The sequence below is a fragment of the Megalops cyprinoides genome, chromosome 19 (genome assembly GCF_013368585.1).
Source record: "Megalops cyprinoides isolate fMegCyp1 chromosome 19, fMegCyp1.pri, whole genome shotgun sequence".
NCBI lineage: Eukaryota > Metazoa > Chordata > Actinopteri > Elopiformes > Megalopidae > Megalops > Megalops cyprinoides.
The window spans coordinates 15,871,538-15,891,807 of NC_050601.1; the positions used below are offsets into that span (position 1 = coordinate 15,871,538).

At 44.6% G+C, this 20,270-nt stretch overlaps 1 protein-coding gene across 1 annotated transcript in view; it reads left to right on the top strand.

The window, feature by feature from the left end:
• The window catches only part of LOC118795197 (inactive phospholipase C-like protein 2), a 62,691-nt gene that overhangs the window by 23,855 nt on the left and 18,566 nt on the right, over positions 1–20,270 (top strand). Inside the window, exon 2 of the mRNA XM_036553595.1 lies at positions 16,823–19,309. Within this exon, the coding sequence (XP_036409488.1) occupies positions 16,823–19,309 (2,487 nt within the window). The remainder of the gene's footprint in view (positions 1–16,822; positions 19,310–20,270) is intronic.

Genomic DNA, 20,270 nt, shown 5'->3' on the forward strand with positions numbered 1-20,270 from the left:
GAAACACCTGTGGAGTATCTGAAATACCTGTGCTGCACATGTATGGGCTTTGAAATTGAAAGAAATCATAACTTAATGAAAAAAGCAAACTGAGCTCATTAGATATAAGGAAAGATGTCATCAGAGTCAGAAAGCCGAATCTCTGCCGGTCTGAAGGGGCGGCGTTGAAAAACAATCAAACAGCTGACTATTTATAGAGCTGAGGGGGCTTGGCGGCTGTGGGCGCGGAATGAGTCGGAGAGAGGTGCATGATTCACCATGCCCTCCGCAAGGCATCTTTTGCAAGAGCTTAACTCGGCGTTGGGTAACGGCAGCATTTACAGAAATGCGTGACTGAAAATAAACTCAAATTGAATAATAAAAAAAAAAAACTATTTAGCTTGACTGAATTGATGCTGTTGGTGGTATTTGTGGCTCGGATATTTAGCTCGTTTCTGGGCTGTTCTCGTTTGTAGGTCAGAGACAGGGAAGAAAGCAGATTGCTCTGTGTGCTCCTGTGAGCTACAGGCTACAGTCTTGCGGTGGATTCACTGGGCTTCGTAACGCTCCCTCCCGCTGCCAGATGCAGGATAGCTCTCACCTCTCGTTCAGGGATCAGGGTAGTCAGGTCCCCACCAAAGGGCAGGACAGATTCTTTCCTCAGCTATCTGGCCATCAGCCTGCTTGGGATGACCAGCCACTCATGTTTGGTGATCACATCCAACTGACTCGGAAACTCCAGATTGAGGCTGACCTCTATCACAGGTCTGAGTGAAACCAGGTGTAACCCTACCTCGGCTGGAGTGCGTTCAGGGTCAGCTTTTGTCCTGTCCTTGCGCAGCCCGTGTGGCTGTGCTGCATTGTTTGAGATTCTGAGATCTGTCAGGGTGAGTCACGAGCGTCCGCACCGACTCTCTCACTTATCCCTTTGACTGCTGTGAGCTACCCACAGACACGAGAAGAAAAGCAAGAGAATGGTGACCTTGGTCAGGGTTTGGGAGTAAAGGGGTAAAGCGAGTGAGGGTGTGCTTATATGGAGAGCACAGCCAGCAAATGAGCATCGAGATAAAAAACAGCACTGAACGATTATCCTTAAGAGTCATGTCCATATATTGTATCATACGGTGCTCAAGTGCACCATTACATATATTCTGAGGAAATCACTTCTGAACAAATGTTTATGTGGTGTGCACCATGTCTTCATCTCTGGCCAGGAAAGTCCGTTTTTGGAGGATTTTAAATTTTTTTATTATATCGGGGTCACAGTTTAGGTGGCTCTATGAGAAAATAATACCCAGAGAAAGAATTTATGAACATACCAACCATTTATAAACATCCCTGTAAGAGTATGTAGTTTTAAAGATAGCAGGAAAAAAAAACATTAAAGATACATAAAAGAATAAAATGTGTCCCACAGGAATAGGAACCATGCATACCTCAGACTCTCACATCCAGTAAAACTGGAAGGCCTCAGTCAGGCCAAAGTTCCAAGTTATGTAATGGTGCTAGCGCTGTGCTACATGCTACAGAGACACCCTATTTGTCTGCTTGTCTGGTTCTGTGTCCATCCTGGAGCAACAATCTAGAGAGTGGAGTGAGCTGTTAGGTTTAAACACCCCCTGTTTACTAGTGCAAGTAATATCAGGGTGCTCACCAGTTCTGAAAATAAGCAGAATTTACTGTGTAAAGCACAATCTCTGGGGCAAGCTGAAAGACTCTTACTGTGTAAAGAATGCTTAACTAATTGGTGGGTATTCAACTCAGTGACATTTAATTCCTGACCTTAATGTTCGCAGTACAAACAGGAAAAGGAGGAAGGTAATCTCCTTAAGCGGGTATTTGTTCCATTTCCTGTTCATTGTCCATTGATCACCTGTGTGGTTTTAGCTCACTGGACCAAATGCTTCCATTTTATTACTTCCTTCAACAAACAGCCGGGAACTTGATGTTGTAAATGCTGATTTTCATATTAGGGTCATTCCACCAAAATGTACAAGTATTCACCTGGGGTATTGGGACATTCTGACTTAGGCATTGTGTATTTCCCTTTGGAGTGACTGGCAATGTCTGTATGGATGAATTCTCACACCATGCAAAAATGAAAGATGCCAGTTTAGTGAGCAGTATTCATTTCTTCAGTAATGTTACCTGCAATACATTTAATGAATATAGCCAGTTATCATGAATCCAAAATCAGAAGTTGCCAGAAATGTTTTCTTTGTTCATGTACTGATTTTTGGCATCTGTCCGAAGAACTCCAGCTCAGATTTTTATATAGTTTTTAGAAGGAGTTGGGGGGGGGGGGGGGGGTGTGTGAATGTTGTCACCTGTCACTGATTAATCAGTAAGTTAGGGACCCCAAACATTTTTCTCTGGAAAGTTTAAGTTAATGGTGTTGTATGAAGCCCTGCACATGATGATAGAGGAAGAATTCAACATAGAGTGATTTTTTTTTTCCTGTCAAGATCAGGATTTCACCAGTGGTATTTGCCAGTTTAACAACTCAAGGGAGGAATAAAAATGCTATGATTTCTGAACCAACCTTATACACAAGGCATGGAATGACCCATAAATAAAATGTAAATCCATCAATTCTATATATAGAAAAATTTAAATCATGAGCCCACACCCACTTTGAATATGTCTCTCCTTCTCTCTCATCATCATCTCATCCAGCCCCCTCCTTCCTCTAACACCCCTCTCTGGCCTGTGTTCCACATTCTCTCTCCTTCCTTCTCTCTCTCCCTCCCTCTCTCTCTCTCTGTTTCTTCCACCACAGCTTCAAAACTTAATCTGCTCTCTCGGCCGCCCACACACTCTCCTCCACACCTACTCAGGTTATGTAGAGAACAGGGCCCTATTAGCTCCCCCCCTCTTCCATGCTGTATCACTAGCTCTGCAGGGGGACCGTCTGGAAGTGTGCATACCCAGCCAAGAGCCTGCCTTACAGCCTGCATCAAGGATTGTGTGTGCTAAAATGGGCCACTTACAGTGTCCTCTGGTGCATTGCTCAAACGACCTGGAAACGCAAAGCGGTTGGGATGCATCCCTGTCTGAGACCTTGCTATAAAGATCAGGAGCGTGTGTGTGTGTGTGTGTGTTTGTGTGTGTGCGGTTTTGTAGGACAAGGTGTAGGATTCCCCTGTGGACTGTTTCATAGAGAGGAGGCGCAGTGCAGGTGTGCTGAAGTCCAAAAGCAAGCAGCTCTGTCTCCTGCAGCTGCATTGCAGAGTCAAGTCAAGGTTACACTGGCTGCCGAGGTGCTCCACTAAACTATACAGCAAGGCAAACTGGGGAGACTGAGGCCTACATTTTGCCTATAACTGCAATACCCTTTTTTTCATTGATTAACAAATTTAGGCAAGTGTTATGTTTTTTATTCATTCTTTCACCGTATGACTCAAGCAGTTGCTGACATTATCAAAAAAAAAAATGGATGAGACATTAAGGCAGACGCTGACTTGAATTTCAAATCCACATACAGGACAAAGTTCATTGTTGTTAATGGCAAGAGAGGAAGTTCCAAAAAGGAACAATTTCGATGAAAGAAGCATGTCAAAGAGCACAAAATGTTCTACAACTTTCGAGTTTCACAGTTTTTGTTGCGTTCAGCCCTCAAAGCTTGTGTGGTGTGCTATTACAGGACGATTTACATTTTGAAATTGAAAGTGTTGTCTTTGTGACGGTTAAACTGAATTTACTAAATGGGGCTCTGCTGTATCCTTTAAATGCTCTAACATGTTGTGATAAAAGGAACGCAACCAGAGACAAAGAAGAGAAACTGAATCACCTGCCAATGGGCATGGATTGTTCAGCTAATCGGCACACCACGAACAAAAGAAAACACTCAAGCTGCCAGTGGAGTTACCCATTTTCAATGCAAGGCTTAGACAATGCACAGGATGGATGATTGTCAGACAATTTTCGCTTGTATAAGCGCAGATCAGCAGAACGGTAACATTATTGAACCATCTGCAAACCGTCATGCAAGATATCTTATGTAATTGTCCCATGTGTCCATATAATACCATGCAGTTACCTACACATAAGGTAAATATGCATTCACCATGCTGTAGCCAACAACAAACATTAAAATTAAAATCTGAGTGTGCATCTGTGTTGCCATTAAATATTGATGTTGCAGGCCCCAAATCGGAATGATTTCTTCCTTGTTTTTTTCACCAGATTTCATACAAAACTAATGTAACTAACTAAATAATTGCCAAAACTTTAAACGAATGCGAGAACTTTTAGTTCTCATGTTTATCGTCAGTCAGACATAAATCACTCTTTCTTTTCATTGAAGTAAAGATGGCTGCATTTTTCTGTGCATAATCAAAAAATATACAGCAACAGTCTGTAAATTCAGTTGATTTATTTGTATAGGAATTCAGTTTTCCATGAGACCCATGAATGCCCGTGTGCATATTAATTTTTGACCCCAAGAGACAGTAGATGGGTTGTCCTGCAATAGATTGTTTCTAGATTATAGATTGATATATAGTCAATTGTTTCTTGATGTTAAGTTGAGTCTAGATGTGTTAAATAGCCTGTATTCTTATTTTCTTGTAAATTTCTTATTTTTTTATCATTTGTTATAAAAAAACGTCTAATGCTTGATTAACCACTGTAAGGTAGTCTTCTTAAACCAGGCCTGTCTCCAAGGATGATCTCCCATAGTCATAGAACATACATATTGGGGCAATATAAACTTTTTAAAATTAGTGCCCTGAGATGAGATGTGTGTCATTTCACTGGCCCACAGCAGGCTTGTGAAGAGGAATTGTTGAAGCGATTGGTGATATACAGCACATGGTAGTCTGGGTGCCTCTGTGGTACTGAGGCAAGAGTGAGTTCAGTAGGCAACGGGCCATCTTTCACCGGGGCACTGATGTGACGGGAGGTTTGGGACTGGTCCGGTGTACTTCACAGCAGTTTACTTTAGACTTCATTTCCCATCAGCACCGTTAAAAAAACGCTACTCGGTAATTGCCTATCGAGCTCACCCCAGGAAATGCCACAAATGGCTGATAAGCGCTCTGGCTCACACAATGCACTGATTGGGGAGCTGTTAGCTATCAGTGATGGTGAGATAGGAGGGCTGGTGGGGGAGTGGCCACTGATAATGCAGCTCTCAGAAAAAGCAGCCAAGCAAGCACCCATAAAATTGTTGCTGTTTGAGAGACAAGGGGACATTACCAACCCCTCTGTGGGTCACTCCATTTAGGAAATACTGGCATCTGCAGTGAACTTGCAGGTCTGAATTACGTTGTGTAAATAACTGGCCCCTTTGGAAATGTGTGCAAGCGCCAGCCGGAAATGCAACACTTGAAATACAACCTGCGTGAATGCTTGGGTCTGTGGTGCAATATGTAGTAAATTCAGATGGGTGCGACGTGATTCATATCTCCTATTTTCTCTTTCAGTGCACTACAAGGATTCATGTGTTTATCAACAGATCGTAAAATAAATGAACCCTGCGCTGGGGAGCACATTGTTTCGGGTGTATTTGGAGCACTCCATTGTTTTTTTGTGTCTGTGCCATAGCTCAATAGAATTGACTAGCTGTTCTCTCAGCTTCTTCAATTAGTCCATGCTTTCCTGACTTTGGCTTTTTAATGCACTTTGGTGAAAAGTTTGATCACTGAGTGGATGGAAAACTGATAATGGTTTTTGACACACATACACTTACACACAATGGTTTTTGATACACACACACTTACACACACTAACACACACTTGTGTGCATACAGAGATCAGGCCATTGCCCTTTCTGTAGTACAGTCATGCATGGGTATGTCTGCTGTATTTTTTAAGTATTTCATTTTGTATGGTCTTTTATACACATTGCAACAGTGTGGCAGAAGGGAAGGAAGAGACAGTAGCAAAGACTGTTATCTGGTACACACAGAAGCCCATTTATCCACTGTTTGGGCCAAAACTCAGAGCAGCTACCCTCAGTGAGGCTAACTCAGGGCATTTATCAGATAAATTAATGACAGAAATCAGATTTGCATACTGTTGTGCTCCGAAAAACATGTTCATCACAGGTTTGATGAGGTTTGAGTTTCCTGTTAGGAAGGTTAGGGATGGGCTCCAGTGTCATTAAGGACAGTACTTCTGTGAAAATCGCTGTGAGCCGGGACTAGTAATGTTATAGATTGGGACCGATTTGCCCTCTCCCCCTTGTCTGTAACTGAACTCAAAGCAATGATCGCTAATGGCCCATCAACTATTTCCATTGTCTTTTTCAAGGCATGGTAAGAATATGCATTAGAGTAGCTCTCAGTGTTAAAACTCCCTCTAGCAACTGAATTAAGAGGGGGAGACCAAGGACAGAGTTATTGAGCTACATAACACTGCATTGTTGTCATTTTTAAATGGAATCACAAAAGTCACTTATCTGTCAGGTGAATAGCTTGAAGAGTTGCAAGTAATAAACTACCAGTTAAAGTAATGAAGCAAAAGTGAACACACAGTTATTGCCAGTTTGGATGTGTTGTCATTACAGCATTATTGTGCTTCTTCTTTGGCAGGAGCTCTCCTAACTGGGTGGGATATCGTGTGACATCATGGGCCAGGGTTCTCATGTGCTTCCTGGGTTCATATGTAGTTCCTTTCTGTTGTTGTTGGTTCATACTTCACTTAAAGTATGTGAGGAAGACATACCTCCAACCTCCAACAGGTTCTTATTTTTCTCATTCCATTCTGTGCTTTCCATTCTGTGTTGGAAAAAGAGCATCCACAAAAGGCCTAACCCCCCCCAAGGCAAAATCCATTACTCATTTCAAGATGCTTATTAAAGGTGGAATGTTATGGCCCTGGGGGAGTTGGTCATCAATGTCTTAAAGTATAGTAGCCGTAATCAAATTTCACAGCATACTTTTAGCGCAACCGGTTATTTAAGTGCAAGGTTACACGCAGACTGATCACTCAGTTGCACCCACAGGAAGCGGTCATTTTTATCACTGTGATAAGTATGGCAGTGAATGTGTTTGTTGGCTTTTCGCTGGTGTTTACAGTTCCCAGCAGGAGTTTGACTGGTGAGTGGCCTTCCTCAGGGGAGACTTATGGGGGCTCTGGCCCCACCAGTTTGCAGGCTCAAGGGCAGCGCATTCTTCACTCTTGCCCAGACTTGCACCCTAGCCGTGTGTGGATTGATGTCCCACCAGGACCTGATGAATCTGTGATGGCAGCAGATGTGAGCATGAAGGAACGCTCCCAGGGCGCCGTGGCGTTTGTCACCAGCTGATCCTGTTTGTGCCCCACAGTTGATGAAGACCCCCGTCCAGATGATTGTTTATTTATTTGTTCTGTCACGGCATAACTACATGCCTTTTTTTTTTTTCTTTTGAGACGTAGCCAAAGGCTGTCATGGCCGTTTAGTTTTTTTTTTTTGCATGTGTGCACTCGTGTATGTGTATTTGTGTGGGTTTGTGTGTGTGTGTGTGTGTGTGTGTGTGTGTGTGTGTGTGTGTGTGTGTGTGTGTGTGTGTGCGTGTGCGCACGTGCATGTGTGCGTGTGTGCATGTGTGAGTGTTTGAAACATTTCCACATTCCTTACCGTTTTCACTGCACAGACGTGCATAGGGTGAGGCTGAACCCTATATCCTGAGGCTGTCCTGGCATACCACAGATAGCTCGTTAGATCGATGGATTGCACATTTCTGGGCTTCCAGAAGTGGAGATAACTGGAGGGCAGCACTACAGACAAGCCCTGAGAGTATATGGCTTGGTGTATTGCTTTTTTAGGGAACAGGGATGGGGGTAGGTTAATGACTGGGCAGAAGCTGTTTTCGACCAAAACCTCATAGATGAACGTGCGTTTTCCAGCTAAAGCAACAACAAGAAGAAAAAATTAAAACAATTGTGTTTGAGTGGAGCTGTGAAGGCAGGGGAGTGTTCTGTGCAACATTTCCAAATGCCTTCCTTACTTGTGCTGATTTTGCACACCACCCCTAATGGTACATTATCACCTGCAGACCCTCTGGGCAGATGTCCCTCCCACATGGCTCTGCCTCTCAGCCCCCATGCTCCTCCTTTGTTGAAAGCGAGCAGCAGAGACGCGGCCGCCACTTGCAGGGCAGAGAACAGCTCTAGTGGCTGCGGGTCGGCCCTGGCTGTCCGTTAACCTCTCCCACACGGCTCCGGATATAGACATGTGATTAGAGCCAGAAGCAAATTTACAGGAGTCTGAAGGCGCTCCCCCAGTTGTTTTTCTTAGAAAGCTGTTTTTTCACCACTAGATTAAATCAGCTGGGAATGCATGGGCTATATTTCAATCAGGAAGCTGCTTGCCTCCTCTCGGAATTATTCACAAGTGCTTAATATGGAGGGAGTCACTGCAGCTAGTGGGAATTGAGGTGTAAAAACGAGCTGAATTTTCTCAAACTTCAGTAAGGCTGTGCAGAAGGAATCCAGCCCTGTGTCTGTTAGATGAGGTTTCTGTTATGGCAGGGAAATCCTCCTCTGGTGTGTGGGTGCCTGGGTCCTGCCCTGCCCTCACCACATGCACTGCACCTCCCTGCTCTCAGTCAAGCTGTTAAATGGTGCCAGTTAACACACACTGACAGCACACTCTGTGGATGCCGTGCAAAAAATACATAAACACAGCCAAACCATTGTACTGAAAATGTCATTCCCACACTGTTGAAGTCTGTTTTTTCGAATTAGAGTAAGAGGAAGCGGTCAAGGCAGGTTTTTGCATGGCCCAGGCTTAAAAACAAAAACGCAACTTTGAAACTCACTGGTCTCAAGCTTTGCACTGTTGGTGCTGAGATCGCAGGACACAAGGTGAAAGCTGGATGAACACAATGTACAGGACACATAACCGGCAGTCCCATATGCTAGTCAGATACCACAGTGTAATATGAAGGTTTCAAGCAAAAAAAGAAGCGCCTGACCTAGAAAGCTGTGGTTTCGCATGACGTCTGGTATTCACCATGCTGTAAAAGTGAGGTTTTTGCGAACTCCCCTTGTGTGCTGTGCCGGCAAGCGGGGCTGGGTGGGGGAGCGTTTGCTGGGTCAGTAACCGAGAGGCAGGGGCGAAACGGACGTGTGATGCAGCTTCAAAGTCAAGGCGAGAGGCATGTGATGGGGAACGCCCCTCTCTGCTGAGTGAGGACCGTCTGGCGGCCTGCCAGCATCCATCAACATCGCCTCTCCCTCCCTCGGCCAGGCCCCGGCTGTCCCCAGCCATGAATGTGAAATGCTCGGTCAGAGAGAAAGAGAGAGACAGAGACACAGATACACCGCTTGTAGCCAGGGCAACATCCCAGCTGACAGCTGTTAGAAATGCAGCAGAAAAGGAGTGTAACAAACAGAGGGAGCAGGAGGGATGGTAAGGATAGGCTGAAAGAGCGGGAGGACAAGCTAATCTTTATATTTCATGGGAGTGTGAATCTAATTATCGCTGTCTGATAATAGCTCGTCCAGATGATGTACAGATCAGTGGATTTGTGCAGTGGCTGATGTGAACTGGTGCAGTGACACCCGCTAACACAAAGCCATCTCAGGACTGTACTTTACCAAGCACAGACAGCAAGTCAATAACAATAACTCAATATGAGCAAAACTGTATGTGTACCCACGGGGACACACACTAAAGCACAAAGGTCTTTTGCTAATCCCTAAAATTCCACTATTCTGTGGCAGAGTACCTGACCTTGGCAGAGAACAGGCTTAGTGGCCACAGCTGGGGAAATGAGGTATACTAACCACTTAGAGTACAGGTTGTTCTCACTTTGTCTTCTACAAAACAGGAATGCATTTTTTGTGTGTACAAGCGTGTGAAAAAATAAAATGTGAAGATGTTACAAATCTCACAATTATGATGGTATGCCCTGAATTCCCAAACCTGACAGATTTCCATTGCCCCCAGGGGATAGGGTTGTACAGGGATTGCTGGGCTATACACAGCTGCCTGTCACAACCTGAAGGGGATAGGGGAGATAAGGGTTATTTGATTCCTTTAAATCATTTGATACATTATTATCATTAGTAGTAGTATTCGTATGTTCTATTGGAACATTTTCGGTACTGAAACAATTAATCTAATTTCTCATTATGCTTTCCTTGGCAATCCCCTTTTTAGAAAGACAGGGCCTTCCCTCTATTGGAAATACTTCTGCTCAGTGTAATCTTCAGTGTAATTTGATACTGGAAGTGGTTGATTCTTGTAAAGAGATCATTTATTATTCTTTATTGTTTTAATGCAAAGATATGAATCCTTTAATCAAATTGGATCCTTTATCACTCATTCCCATCTTATGAGAGTGTTTAACTTTGACTTTCTGTTTCAGAGGGAGAGATGCAGAAAGGAGGGGAGGGATGGAGAGGGAAAGAGGGAGGCAGATCCCTGCAAAGTGAACATTTTTAGAAATAATTTGACTAAAAATGATTTGAAAATTATCCCAGAGAAAGTATTTAATTGGATACCAAGCACACGCCAGTACATCTCACAAGTCAGTTATACAAGCCTGTTTGATATCCCCAGCCAAACACCGGATGGGTTTTTATTTTCCCATGGAAGAGTCATTGCAGCATCTGCCTCTGAGCCTCGCGCACGTCTGAAACTGCATCAGTGTAGGCATTACATAATGCCTGTTTTCTTTTCTTCTGTTGCAGAGAAGGGACTCTGCAAACTAACAAGACAAGACAGTTAAACCAACCCATATACATTTTTCCATGTAAGAGTAATTACATTTATTACCATGTTGCTCATATCCAAAGACCCGTTCTTGTTGTCTTCCTCACTAGCGAAGTGCAGAGCCCTTCCACTGATCTGCTGTGCAGTCACATCCCCTTGTCCTTAAAGAAACTGTAGCGGACATAACCCCCAAGTAATTAGAGATGCCCCCCCACTCTTCCCCCTCCCAGAATGCAGTGGACTCCAGCATCTGTTCCTCTTCCCTGATGACCTCTCAATGTCAATGCACTGTAGGTCCTCAGTCAGGCTGTGCGGAGCCTTATATTCGGTCATCCGTCAAGCTGGCGAGGGCCGCCTGACAGTGACAGAACTAAATGGGAAATCCATTTAGTCCCCCACCACCACACACTTCCCCATCCACTCACTCATATATGCGAGCCCCACATGAAGCGGCCACACAGCTGTGATATGCCTGGTTTCCATTTAATTCCTCACTTCGTTAGCATAATTTTAAATGCTCTGGATCAAATATTTTTTTTCTGGCCTTGCTTGTGAAGCCCTTTATTCAAAAAAGACACACTTCAGGTGGTTCAATGAGAAATTAAAACCCGGGCTAAGTGCCTGGCTGAAAATACAAAAGCAAATCTGAATCAGCCCAGTAAGGGCCATTGACTTGGTGTGGGCTTGGCATGTCCAAATAAGCACTTTCTCTAGGCTTCCTTTTCAGATCCATGTTTTCCCAGAGAACTTTATGCTAAGTGGTCTTTGCAATGTAAACGATGGATCGTTTTTCGGCGAACACCCCGGAGGTGCCTTTTAAGTTCCCCCCGCAGCATCACTCCTTCAGACATCATTAGCCAAGGATTGAATTGTCAAAACAAGTGGGATGAAATACAGTGCAGTTCACGCATTATACACTCAACACGCCCATCTGCGAGGCTCTCTTTTCCACTCTGGCTCTGAGGTGGTATCATTTTTCTGTCTGGAATGCTTGTTAAAAACGGCTTCCGGAATCTACCTCCGGCCTTCGGGAAGCACTTCCGAAGCCCAGAGTCACTGAAGCGGGTTTTATCTGTCAGGGGTTGGAAATCCTTGAAAACACAACATGGAGTCTGATATTTAGACCGCTGAAATCAGTCAGTGCAACTGGCAACTGGCTGTGTAACAATTCTACAAATCTCATTGTACGCTAAATGACAAACCTTCACACCCAAACCCCTTTTATATTCATGGTTTTTATTTTTATATTTGTTTAGCTTTTATTTTTCGTGATGGCATATTGCACTCATTCTGTTAAACTGTGGATTTTCTCTCACCCCATTTCATTCCTTGCCTCAGTGCTTTTTAGATTTTCTTTCAATAATACACTGGACTGTTATGTTTTACGGGCTTGTTTTCCAGCATTGCAGATATTTTATGTCAATAAAATCTCCTGTAAAAGTCAAGTTATATAAATTGGATGCTGACTGATTATGATGTGATGCTCGGGATGATGTGAAATGTTGTAATGTAATGATGCCAAATTCAATGAACGAGAAGGAAATAGCTTCATGCTGATTAACTCCAAAAATATTAAGATATATTCATTAATAAACAAATAACCAAACAAACCAAAATAAATATCCAGGGTGTTTGTCAGGCTGAGTAGTAGCCTGTGTGCTGAAGCATATTTGTTTAATAAGTAAACTGTATTAAAAGAAGATTTTTTTCTGTGAGAGCGTGCGTGGCTATTTTTTGTTTATTGACAGTTCAACACTTAGCCTGCATTGTGTTAACGTTTGGTGTGGGCCATCCTCTTTGGTAGTTTAAACATTAAATATTTAAACAATCTAATTGATTTGGCCAGACTACAACCTGCTACTCCTTTGCTATTTGCAATGGGTCCTACTGTTTGTTCTATCTTGATGTTTGCATTGGGCCAGCAGAGGTTTCCTCACTGTGGGCTCCTGAACATCAGAGGAAGTGCAAGTCAGTCCATGTTCCCAGCAGCCATTGCAAGCCCCGTGAGAGATGCTTTTGAAAGGGCCGGAAGGGCCCTGGCACAGGACGTCTGATCTGACACTTCCACAGATCATCCTCACGCTTGGGACACGGCGATGCGGGATGTGTACCGGGAATGACGGGCAGAAGGAGGCTGGTGCCTCATGCGTGTGTGTGACGAGCAGTGAGTAATACGGCGAATCCCCCGCCGGACAGTTTCCATTAGGAGTTTCCAGGAGCCCGGGGCCCGGTGGAAAGACGGCGGCTCTGACCTGCTGCTTCAGCAGATGGGCCGGCGGTGTCGTCCCCGCCCACGGCGGAGAGGCGTGATTGATTCCTGCTCTTATCGGGATAATTGTCCCGTGTTTCATGTCCCAGACGCTTTCAAGCCACCATGCTAGCTGCATCAGCCGACAGCGCGGAGATGGAAATAGTGGAAAGGTTCCAGAAAAATCCCTGTTAAGTACTGCTATGTAAACTTCCAGTGCGTCAGCCGGCGGCAATGAGATCTGCTCATCTTGAATCAGATAGAGACCTCTGCTGAGATCTGAGAAAAAGGGAAAGGGAGTTTGGCTCACCATGAACTTTGAGCAATACTTTGTCTCACACGAGGTGATGTTAATAGTGAAGTTAATGGTGGTTAATTCTCACAGTGGTGCTCACAGCCTTATATGGGGTAGTACAGTGGAGCTTTTTCATGCCAACACAAAGTGATCTCTTAGTGACACAGAAATCCTTCACCCAGATATGTAAATGCATGTCTTTTGCTTAATGTGCGTGTATTTGAAGCTGACAGTATGTGCATCACTTGAAACCCTTTTGTTATGTGTGGAACACATGCTTGGTTTTACATTCAGTAGTATAGGAAGCTGTCTCTGGCAGTATTCACAGTCAAGCTGTGTCTGTTTTTCACAGTACAAAATATATTGACGGCGATGCTCCATCTTAAAATTACACAAGGAATCAGTGTTTCTCAAGCAGACCAAAAATACTTAACACATTCAACCAGTTTTGCAGCTTGTAATTTGCAGGTTGCATGTCTGATTTTATATTTTGCACTCACCTTCTATTTAATTAGCAAACCCCTGAGTGCCATGGAGTTGTTAGTTTCAGTTCTTTGGTGCTTTGGTCACATAGAAGATACTCTGAGTAGGAATGGATATAAATGTTTCTGCAAAAAAATCACTCACATGAAGCAGGAACTTTTTTCGCTAAGGAAGGTCATTGCCATATCCATTCCTCCCTACCATAAATCTACATTATTTTTATGCTTATTTAAAGAATATGTGGTTATTTGCTCTCAGATATTGTCTCAAACTTTGTCAAACTGTCGTCAATTGTCAAAACTGATTATTGTGATATCAACCAATGTGATGAACACAGTAATTCACAGTATCAAATATAAGATGACATATTCGACAATTGTGGGGAGACGTTTGTGCCATTGTGAGAATTTGACAGGGTCATGCTTTAATGTGACTACCCACAGCACAGGGTCATTTAACTAATTATGGGTCAATCAAGAAAAGAGATCTCAGGGTGGATCAAAGCGTGACCGTAAAACTGGGAGCTCCATAACATATTAAAGTGGCTAGACTTGAAACCTCTAGCTTCTTCCCCTGCTGAGCCAGAGATGATTAAAACTGCACAGGTCCACCAATGAAACACAAGATTACCCATGACCTTCACCCTTTAGCATTGATAGCACTTCCTGGAAGGAGGTCTGGAAACAATCTTCTTCAAGCTCCTGGTTCCAATGCCTCTCCACGCTTTGTCTAAAAACCACGTCCAGTGCCCCTTGTTCTGTATTTAAATTGAGGTCTTTCCCGGATGCTTATATAATGCAAACGTACTCATTTTCTTTTTTTAAAAGAGCAAAAATAAACGTATTTTCCACCACTGTTTCAAGTCAAGGGCCATGTTTTTTTTTTTCTGCAACAACTGGCAATGGGTGGAACTGAACTAGATTAAAGGGAGGAAGATGGTTCTGTAATTCAATCTCATAATTATGGCAGCTGGAATCACCATGAATGTCAGGATTGAAGTTCTGGTCTAAGAACAAGGCGGAAAAGGAGGGGTTGGAGAAGGAGATGGAAAGAGGTGTGGAGCCCCCCCCATCCGCCAGTAATCTCCATCAGGGCTTTCTGGTGCAGTGGAGGGGTGTTTGTTGAATGTAGAGCTTAGCTTCTTGGAAGGAGTCCATATTATACAGCATCCAAATGACTCCAGGCTGAAATATCTAAATTCATGCGCTAAATATTTGTGGGAAAAGCAACAAGAGCAGTTTTATTTTCATAGTTTTCTGTGCATATCATTTCTGTGTTTTGTTGTCCAGTGTTGCAGCTGTGCAAAGCATTATTTTTCTTGCACAGTTTTAGTTTGGATTCACTTGCCATCTTCATGTTTAATTTGGGTGGCCCAAGCGTGTGAAGGTTTTTGGTCACGACTCCTATTTGCTGCTGTCACATGTGTGCTGTTGCGTTGAGAATTGAAGTAATTGTCAGTTCAGCTTGTTTAGGATCAGCCTTGTTCTTAAGCCTAATGAATCTCTGTAACTGGTTCATGGTAATGCATAGTCATATAGTGAGAGGGAGGGAGGTCATTTTCTGGAATAAGGAAGGAAAGTAATGATGAGGTTGTGTGGGAGGTTTGTGTCAGGTGGGCTCGTTAATTCTGATCATCTTATCTGGCATAATCAGATGGGTTCTGTCAGGATTGAGACGAATTAGCCTGTTACGTTTCACAGTGGCCGTGGTGGACCAGAGTTCGGGGATCTGTTGAGTCCACAGCTGCCCCTGGAAACTCACCAGGTGGCCCCCTTATGTGCTTGCCTCAGCTCTCAGTTAGAAGACCTGCTTTCAGGCCAGATGAAATGAATTCTGTGTTTATCAAGACCAAACAGGAATAACTGCTTTGTGCGTGTGTGTGTGTGTGAGTGTGTGTGTGTGTGTGTGTGTATGTGTGTGTGTGTGCGCGTCCGCATGTGTGTGCGTGTGTGTTATTCAGCAAATCCAAGTTAAACTACCTTGAATCAGCAGAATACCCATCATGTCTAATCCTAGTTGACTGATTCAGTCAGTGGTCTTCTAGGTGCTACCTCTCTTGTATGGGTGATATTTATTTGGGGTGTAAAAAACCAGTTTCCAGATTCATGGTATAATTCCCCTTAATTGCTATTTTTTTCTTTTCACTTGCTGTTGTTTGCATTCCCCAGTGGTAGATACCAGTGCTCAAAATGCCTCCAGCCAGCTCTTTCCATCACACCTGTTTTGCGTATCGTGTCTCTTGCATACCTAAGCATATTGGATGCTCTAATGTAGGTCAGCTCCTGGCAGAGGGGCGGCCATCTAGGGAGGGATGAATTTCAGACAGCAGCGTTTGATGTTCCATTTGGAGAGGCTGCGATGCACGGTGCCTTGCCAGGGGGCTCACATCCCTGAGCTCTCTGGCGTGACGCGCCTCCGTCATGAGGAACCCTCTCACCCCCTAGTCTTTCAGCTCCCATCCCAGTGGACTCAGATGGCCCCAGCTGCTCTCTGTATCCATCATTAATCTAGCACAGATTTCATGTTAAGCAAGGCAAAGGCAACCCTGTCAGCAGTAAACGTGGGCAGTCTGGCTCTAGTATGGTCTGATTGCATGTGGCATTTTCCAATAGCACACCGTGCCTTCACACAGAAAGTCTGTATTTCCAAAGAAGCAGAGGTAATTGTGCTATATTGAATTTGTTTCAAGGGAAAAGGGGAATATTATGAGAACAACAGGACACAAACAAATGCTATTATTGAGCAGATGATAATGCTGCTTTTGTCTGTAAAGTATAACAGAGCCTTTTGTTCCACGCCTGTTTGCTAAGATTCACAAACAAGATGGGACAAGAGCCGGCGTGTAAATTCAGAGGCAGTTTACATGTACAGATGTTCTCAGAAATTCATTTATAATGTATCTGCTGACAGACAAAAGGGTGATACATGATTTTCACTTATGTTGTTTTTTTCCACCTATTTGTGCCCCTGTTTTTCCCTTTCAACAGTATATGCATCTACATATGTGTAAACAACTTCTGTGATTAAAGCATGCTCCGCTCTGTGGAAACTGTGTGGCCTTTTTTTCTTTCCTCATGCATTATCGACCTTTGTTGTCTGTCCACGAGCCAATTTGATATGTCCATACACTGTGTAATTGTGGCCTCTCCTGTCTTTTTCATCTTTCCAGGATGGCTCCAAGCAGAAGCAAGTGCGCAAGAAGACGGTGTCTTTCAGCTCCATGCCCAATGACCGCAAGATCAACAGCACGGCCGCCTGCATGGCCTTCATGATGGAGGGCTGCGAGATGAAGAAGGTGCGCTCCAACTCCCGCATGTACAACCGCTACTTCCTGCTGGATCCGGACATGCACTGGCTCCGCTGGGAGCCCTCCAAGAAAGACTCGGAGAAGGCCAAGCTGGAGATAAAGAGCATCAAGGAGGTGCGGCTGGGGAAGAAGACCCCGGTACTCCGTAGCAACGGTCTGTCTGATCAGTTCCCGGAAGAGTGCGCTTTCTCCATCATCTACGGGGAGAACTATGAGTCCCTTGACTTAGTGGCCAGCACACCCGATGTGGTCAACACCTGGGTGATGGGCCTGCGGTATCTGGTGTCCTATGGCAGGCACACAGTAGACATTGTTGATCCCAGCCAGCCCAGTCTGAGGACCTCCTGGATAGGGTCAGTGTTCGAGATGGCTGACGTGAAGAAGGAGGGCCATATCGACCTCTCCAGAGCTACCCAGATCATCAAGGGCCTGAACCCCGGCATGAAAGCATCCCAGATAGAGCTCAAGTTCAAGGAGCTCCAGAAGGCCAAGGACCAATATGGGGAGGCAATAAACATCGATGTATTCATTGAGGCCTATTGTGAGCTATGTACAAGGCCAGAGATATTCTTTTTATTGGTGCAGTTTTCTAGCAACAAGGAGTACCTGGACTGTAAGGACTTGATGCTCTTTGTGGAGGTGGAGCAAGGAATGGAAGGGGTGACAGAGGAGATGTGCAGGGATATTGTCCAGAAGTATGAGCCATCTATAGATGGCAGGGAAAGGGGCTACCTCTCCATTGATGGCTTCACACACTACCTCCTCTCCTCTGAGTGTCACATCTTTGACCCACAGCACAAACTGGTCTGCCAGGACATGACACAGCCCTTGTCCCACTACTATATTAACTCCTCACATAATGCCTCCCTCCTGGAAGACCACTTCTGGGGTTCCTCAGACATCAGCAGTTACATCAAGGCCCTGAAGATGGGCTGCCGGAGTCTGGAGATGGTGGTCAGGGATGGTCCTGACAATGAGCCCCTTATTTATGTGGGAAGCTCAGTTGCCTCCCAGTTAGCCTTCTGCAGAGTCTTGGAAATCATTAACCAGTATGCCTTTGAATGCTCAGAGTACCCCTTGATTATCTGCCTGGTGACACACTGCTGCATCCACCAGCAAAAGGTCATGGCACAGCACATAAAAAAGATCCTGGGGGAGAAGCTGTATGTGGGCCCTCCAAGCTTGGAAGAAAATTACCTGCCGAGCCCTGAGAAACTGAAAGGAAAGATTCTACTCAAAGGCAAGCGGTTGCCACCCAACTATCCAGATTCTGAGGGCGATGTCACGGATGAGGAAGAAGGAATGGAGATGTCCAGAAGAGCTGGGACAGCAGAGAAGGACCAGCTGAATGGGATTGGCTGTAAAAGGCTAAGGCTTTGCAAAGATCTTTCCGATCTTGTGTCGCTGTGCAAGTCAGTGCAGTTTAGAGACTTTGAGACCTCAAAGAGGGAGCAAAAATACTGGGAGATCTGCTCTTTCAACGAAGTTGATGCCAACAGATTTGCCAATGAATACCCCGAGGACTTTGTTTCCTACAACAAGAGGTTCCTCTCCAGGGTGTACCCCACCCCGATGCGGATCGATGCCAGCAACATGAACCCTCAGGACTTCTGGAAATGTGGGTGTCAGATTGTGGCCATGAACTTCCAGACGCCCGGACTGATGATGGACCTCAACCTAGGCTGGTTCCGGCAGAATGGGAACTGTGGCTACGTGCTGCGCCCGGCCATCATGAGGGAGGAGGTGTCTTACTTCAGCGCCAATGCCAGGGACTCCCTGCCGGGGGTATCTGCCCAGCTACTGCACATCAAGGTCATCAGCGGGCAGAATCTGCCCAAGCCGAGGGGCTCGGCTGCCAAGGGGGACGTGGTTGAGCCCTACATCTATGTGGAGATCCACGGCATCCCTGCCGACTGCGCAGAACAAAGGACTAAGACAGTGTCGCAGAACGGCGACAACCCCATTTTTGATGAGAGCTTTGAGTTCCAGATCAACCTCCCTGAGCTGGCGGTGCTGCGCTTCGTGGTGCTAGATGATGACTACATTGGGGATGAGTTCATTGGCCAGTACACCATTCCTTTCGAGTGCCTGCAGCCTGGGTACAGGCATGTCCCCTTGCAGTCGTTGACAGGGGAGTTTCTGCCAAACACTACACTCTTCGTGCATATTGCCATCACCAACCGCAGGGGTGGCGGCAAGGCCCATAAGAGGGGGTTGTCAGTGCGGAAGGGGAGGAAAGCCAGGGAGTACACCTCCACCAAAACCACGGGGTTCAAAATCGTGGACGAGCTCTTCAGAGCATCTACGCAACCCCTGAGGGAAGCCACAGATCTCAGAGAAAATGTACAGGTACTAAATATTTCATGTTTGTTTATGTGTGTTTATGTGATTTTCAAATCAAGAACTCTTCAAAAGAAAATATTACATGAGCTGGGTAAAACTGAGCTGGGTTTCTCTGCATTGCTTTTAATGGGGGCAACACAGTTTCAGTTCACAGGCAAGATTTTCTCCCTTGTTGCCACCATAGCACACTACACTATTACAAAATCAATTTATCAACTAACCGTACTTAAATTTACTAAAATCTTCGATAAGTTATCTTTAATTGTAACACTTTAAATGATGAAAGCTTTTAATTCCTTGCTTTTTCAAGCTAGCAATTTCTAAGCGGCATAACATGCCCTAGATAAATAGGTGGCTGTGATTTTGTGAAATATTGAAACCCATTGTATGAACACTTAGTGCTTATTAGCTTGCAAATTTGAATAATAACATTCGTGTGTGCAGTAATGAAAAATGGCAGTTCTTCTCCATGTTTTTCTTTGTCTCCAAGGATGCTTTTAATGGACTGAGGGACAATTAACATATCAATGGAAGCAATTATTACAGCCCTGTGAAGCAAGCAATATGACAGTACATACTGAACCAATTCAGCCAGGGTGCATTTCAAAAGACCTACTTGTTACCAAGTTGACAAAATAATGGCTTGGCCATCATTAGCCGTATTGACAACTACACATTCTAATGAAAGGTCAATTTTGGATGAAATATTCCAGGGTGGATTTTCCGCTTTCCACTGCTGTATTGAATTTCATCACAGGGCTGCGACCTGTGGCCTCAGACCTATGGATCTGCACCAAAATTGTGTGCTGTGGGATTCTTGTGTAGAAACACAATGCAACAATCAATAACAAAAGAGCTGTCACAGGTTAATGTCGGTTTGGAAGCCCTGTTACGTGTACTTGTGGCTGGCACTTGAACTCCTCAGACAAAGTGGGGATGTAGTTTCTACTGTGCACAGTGTCATCGA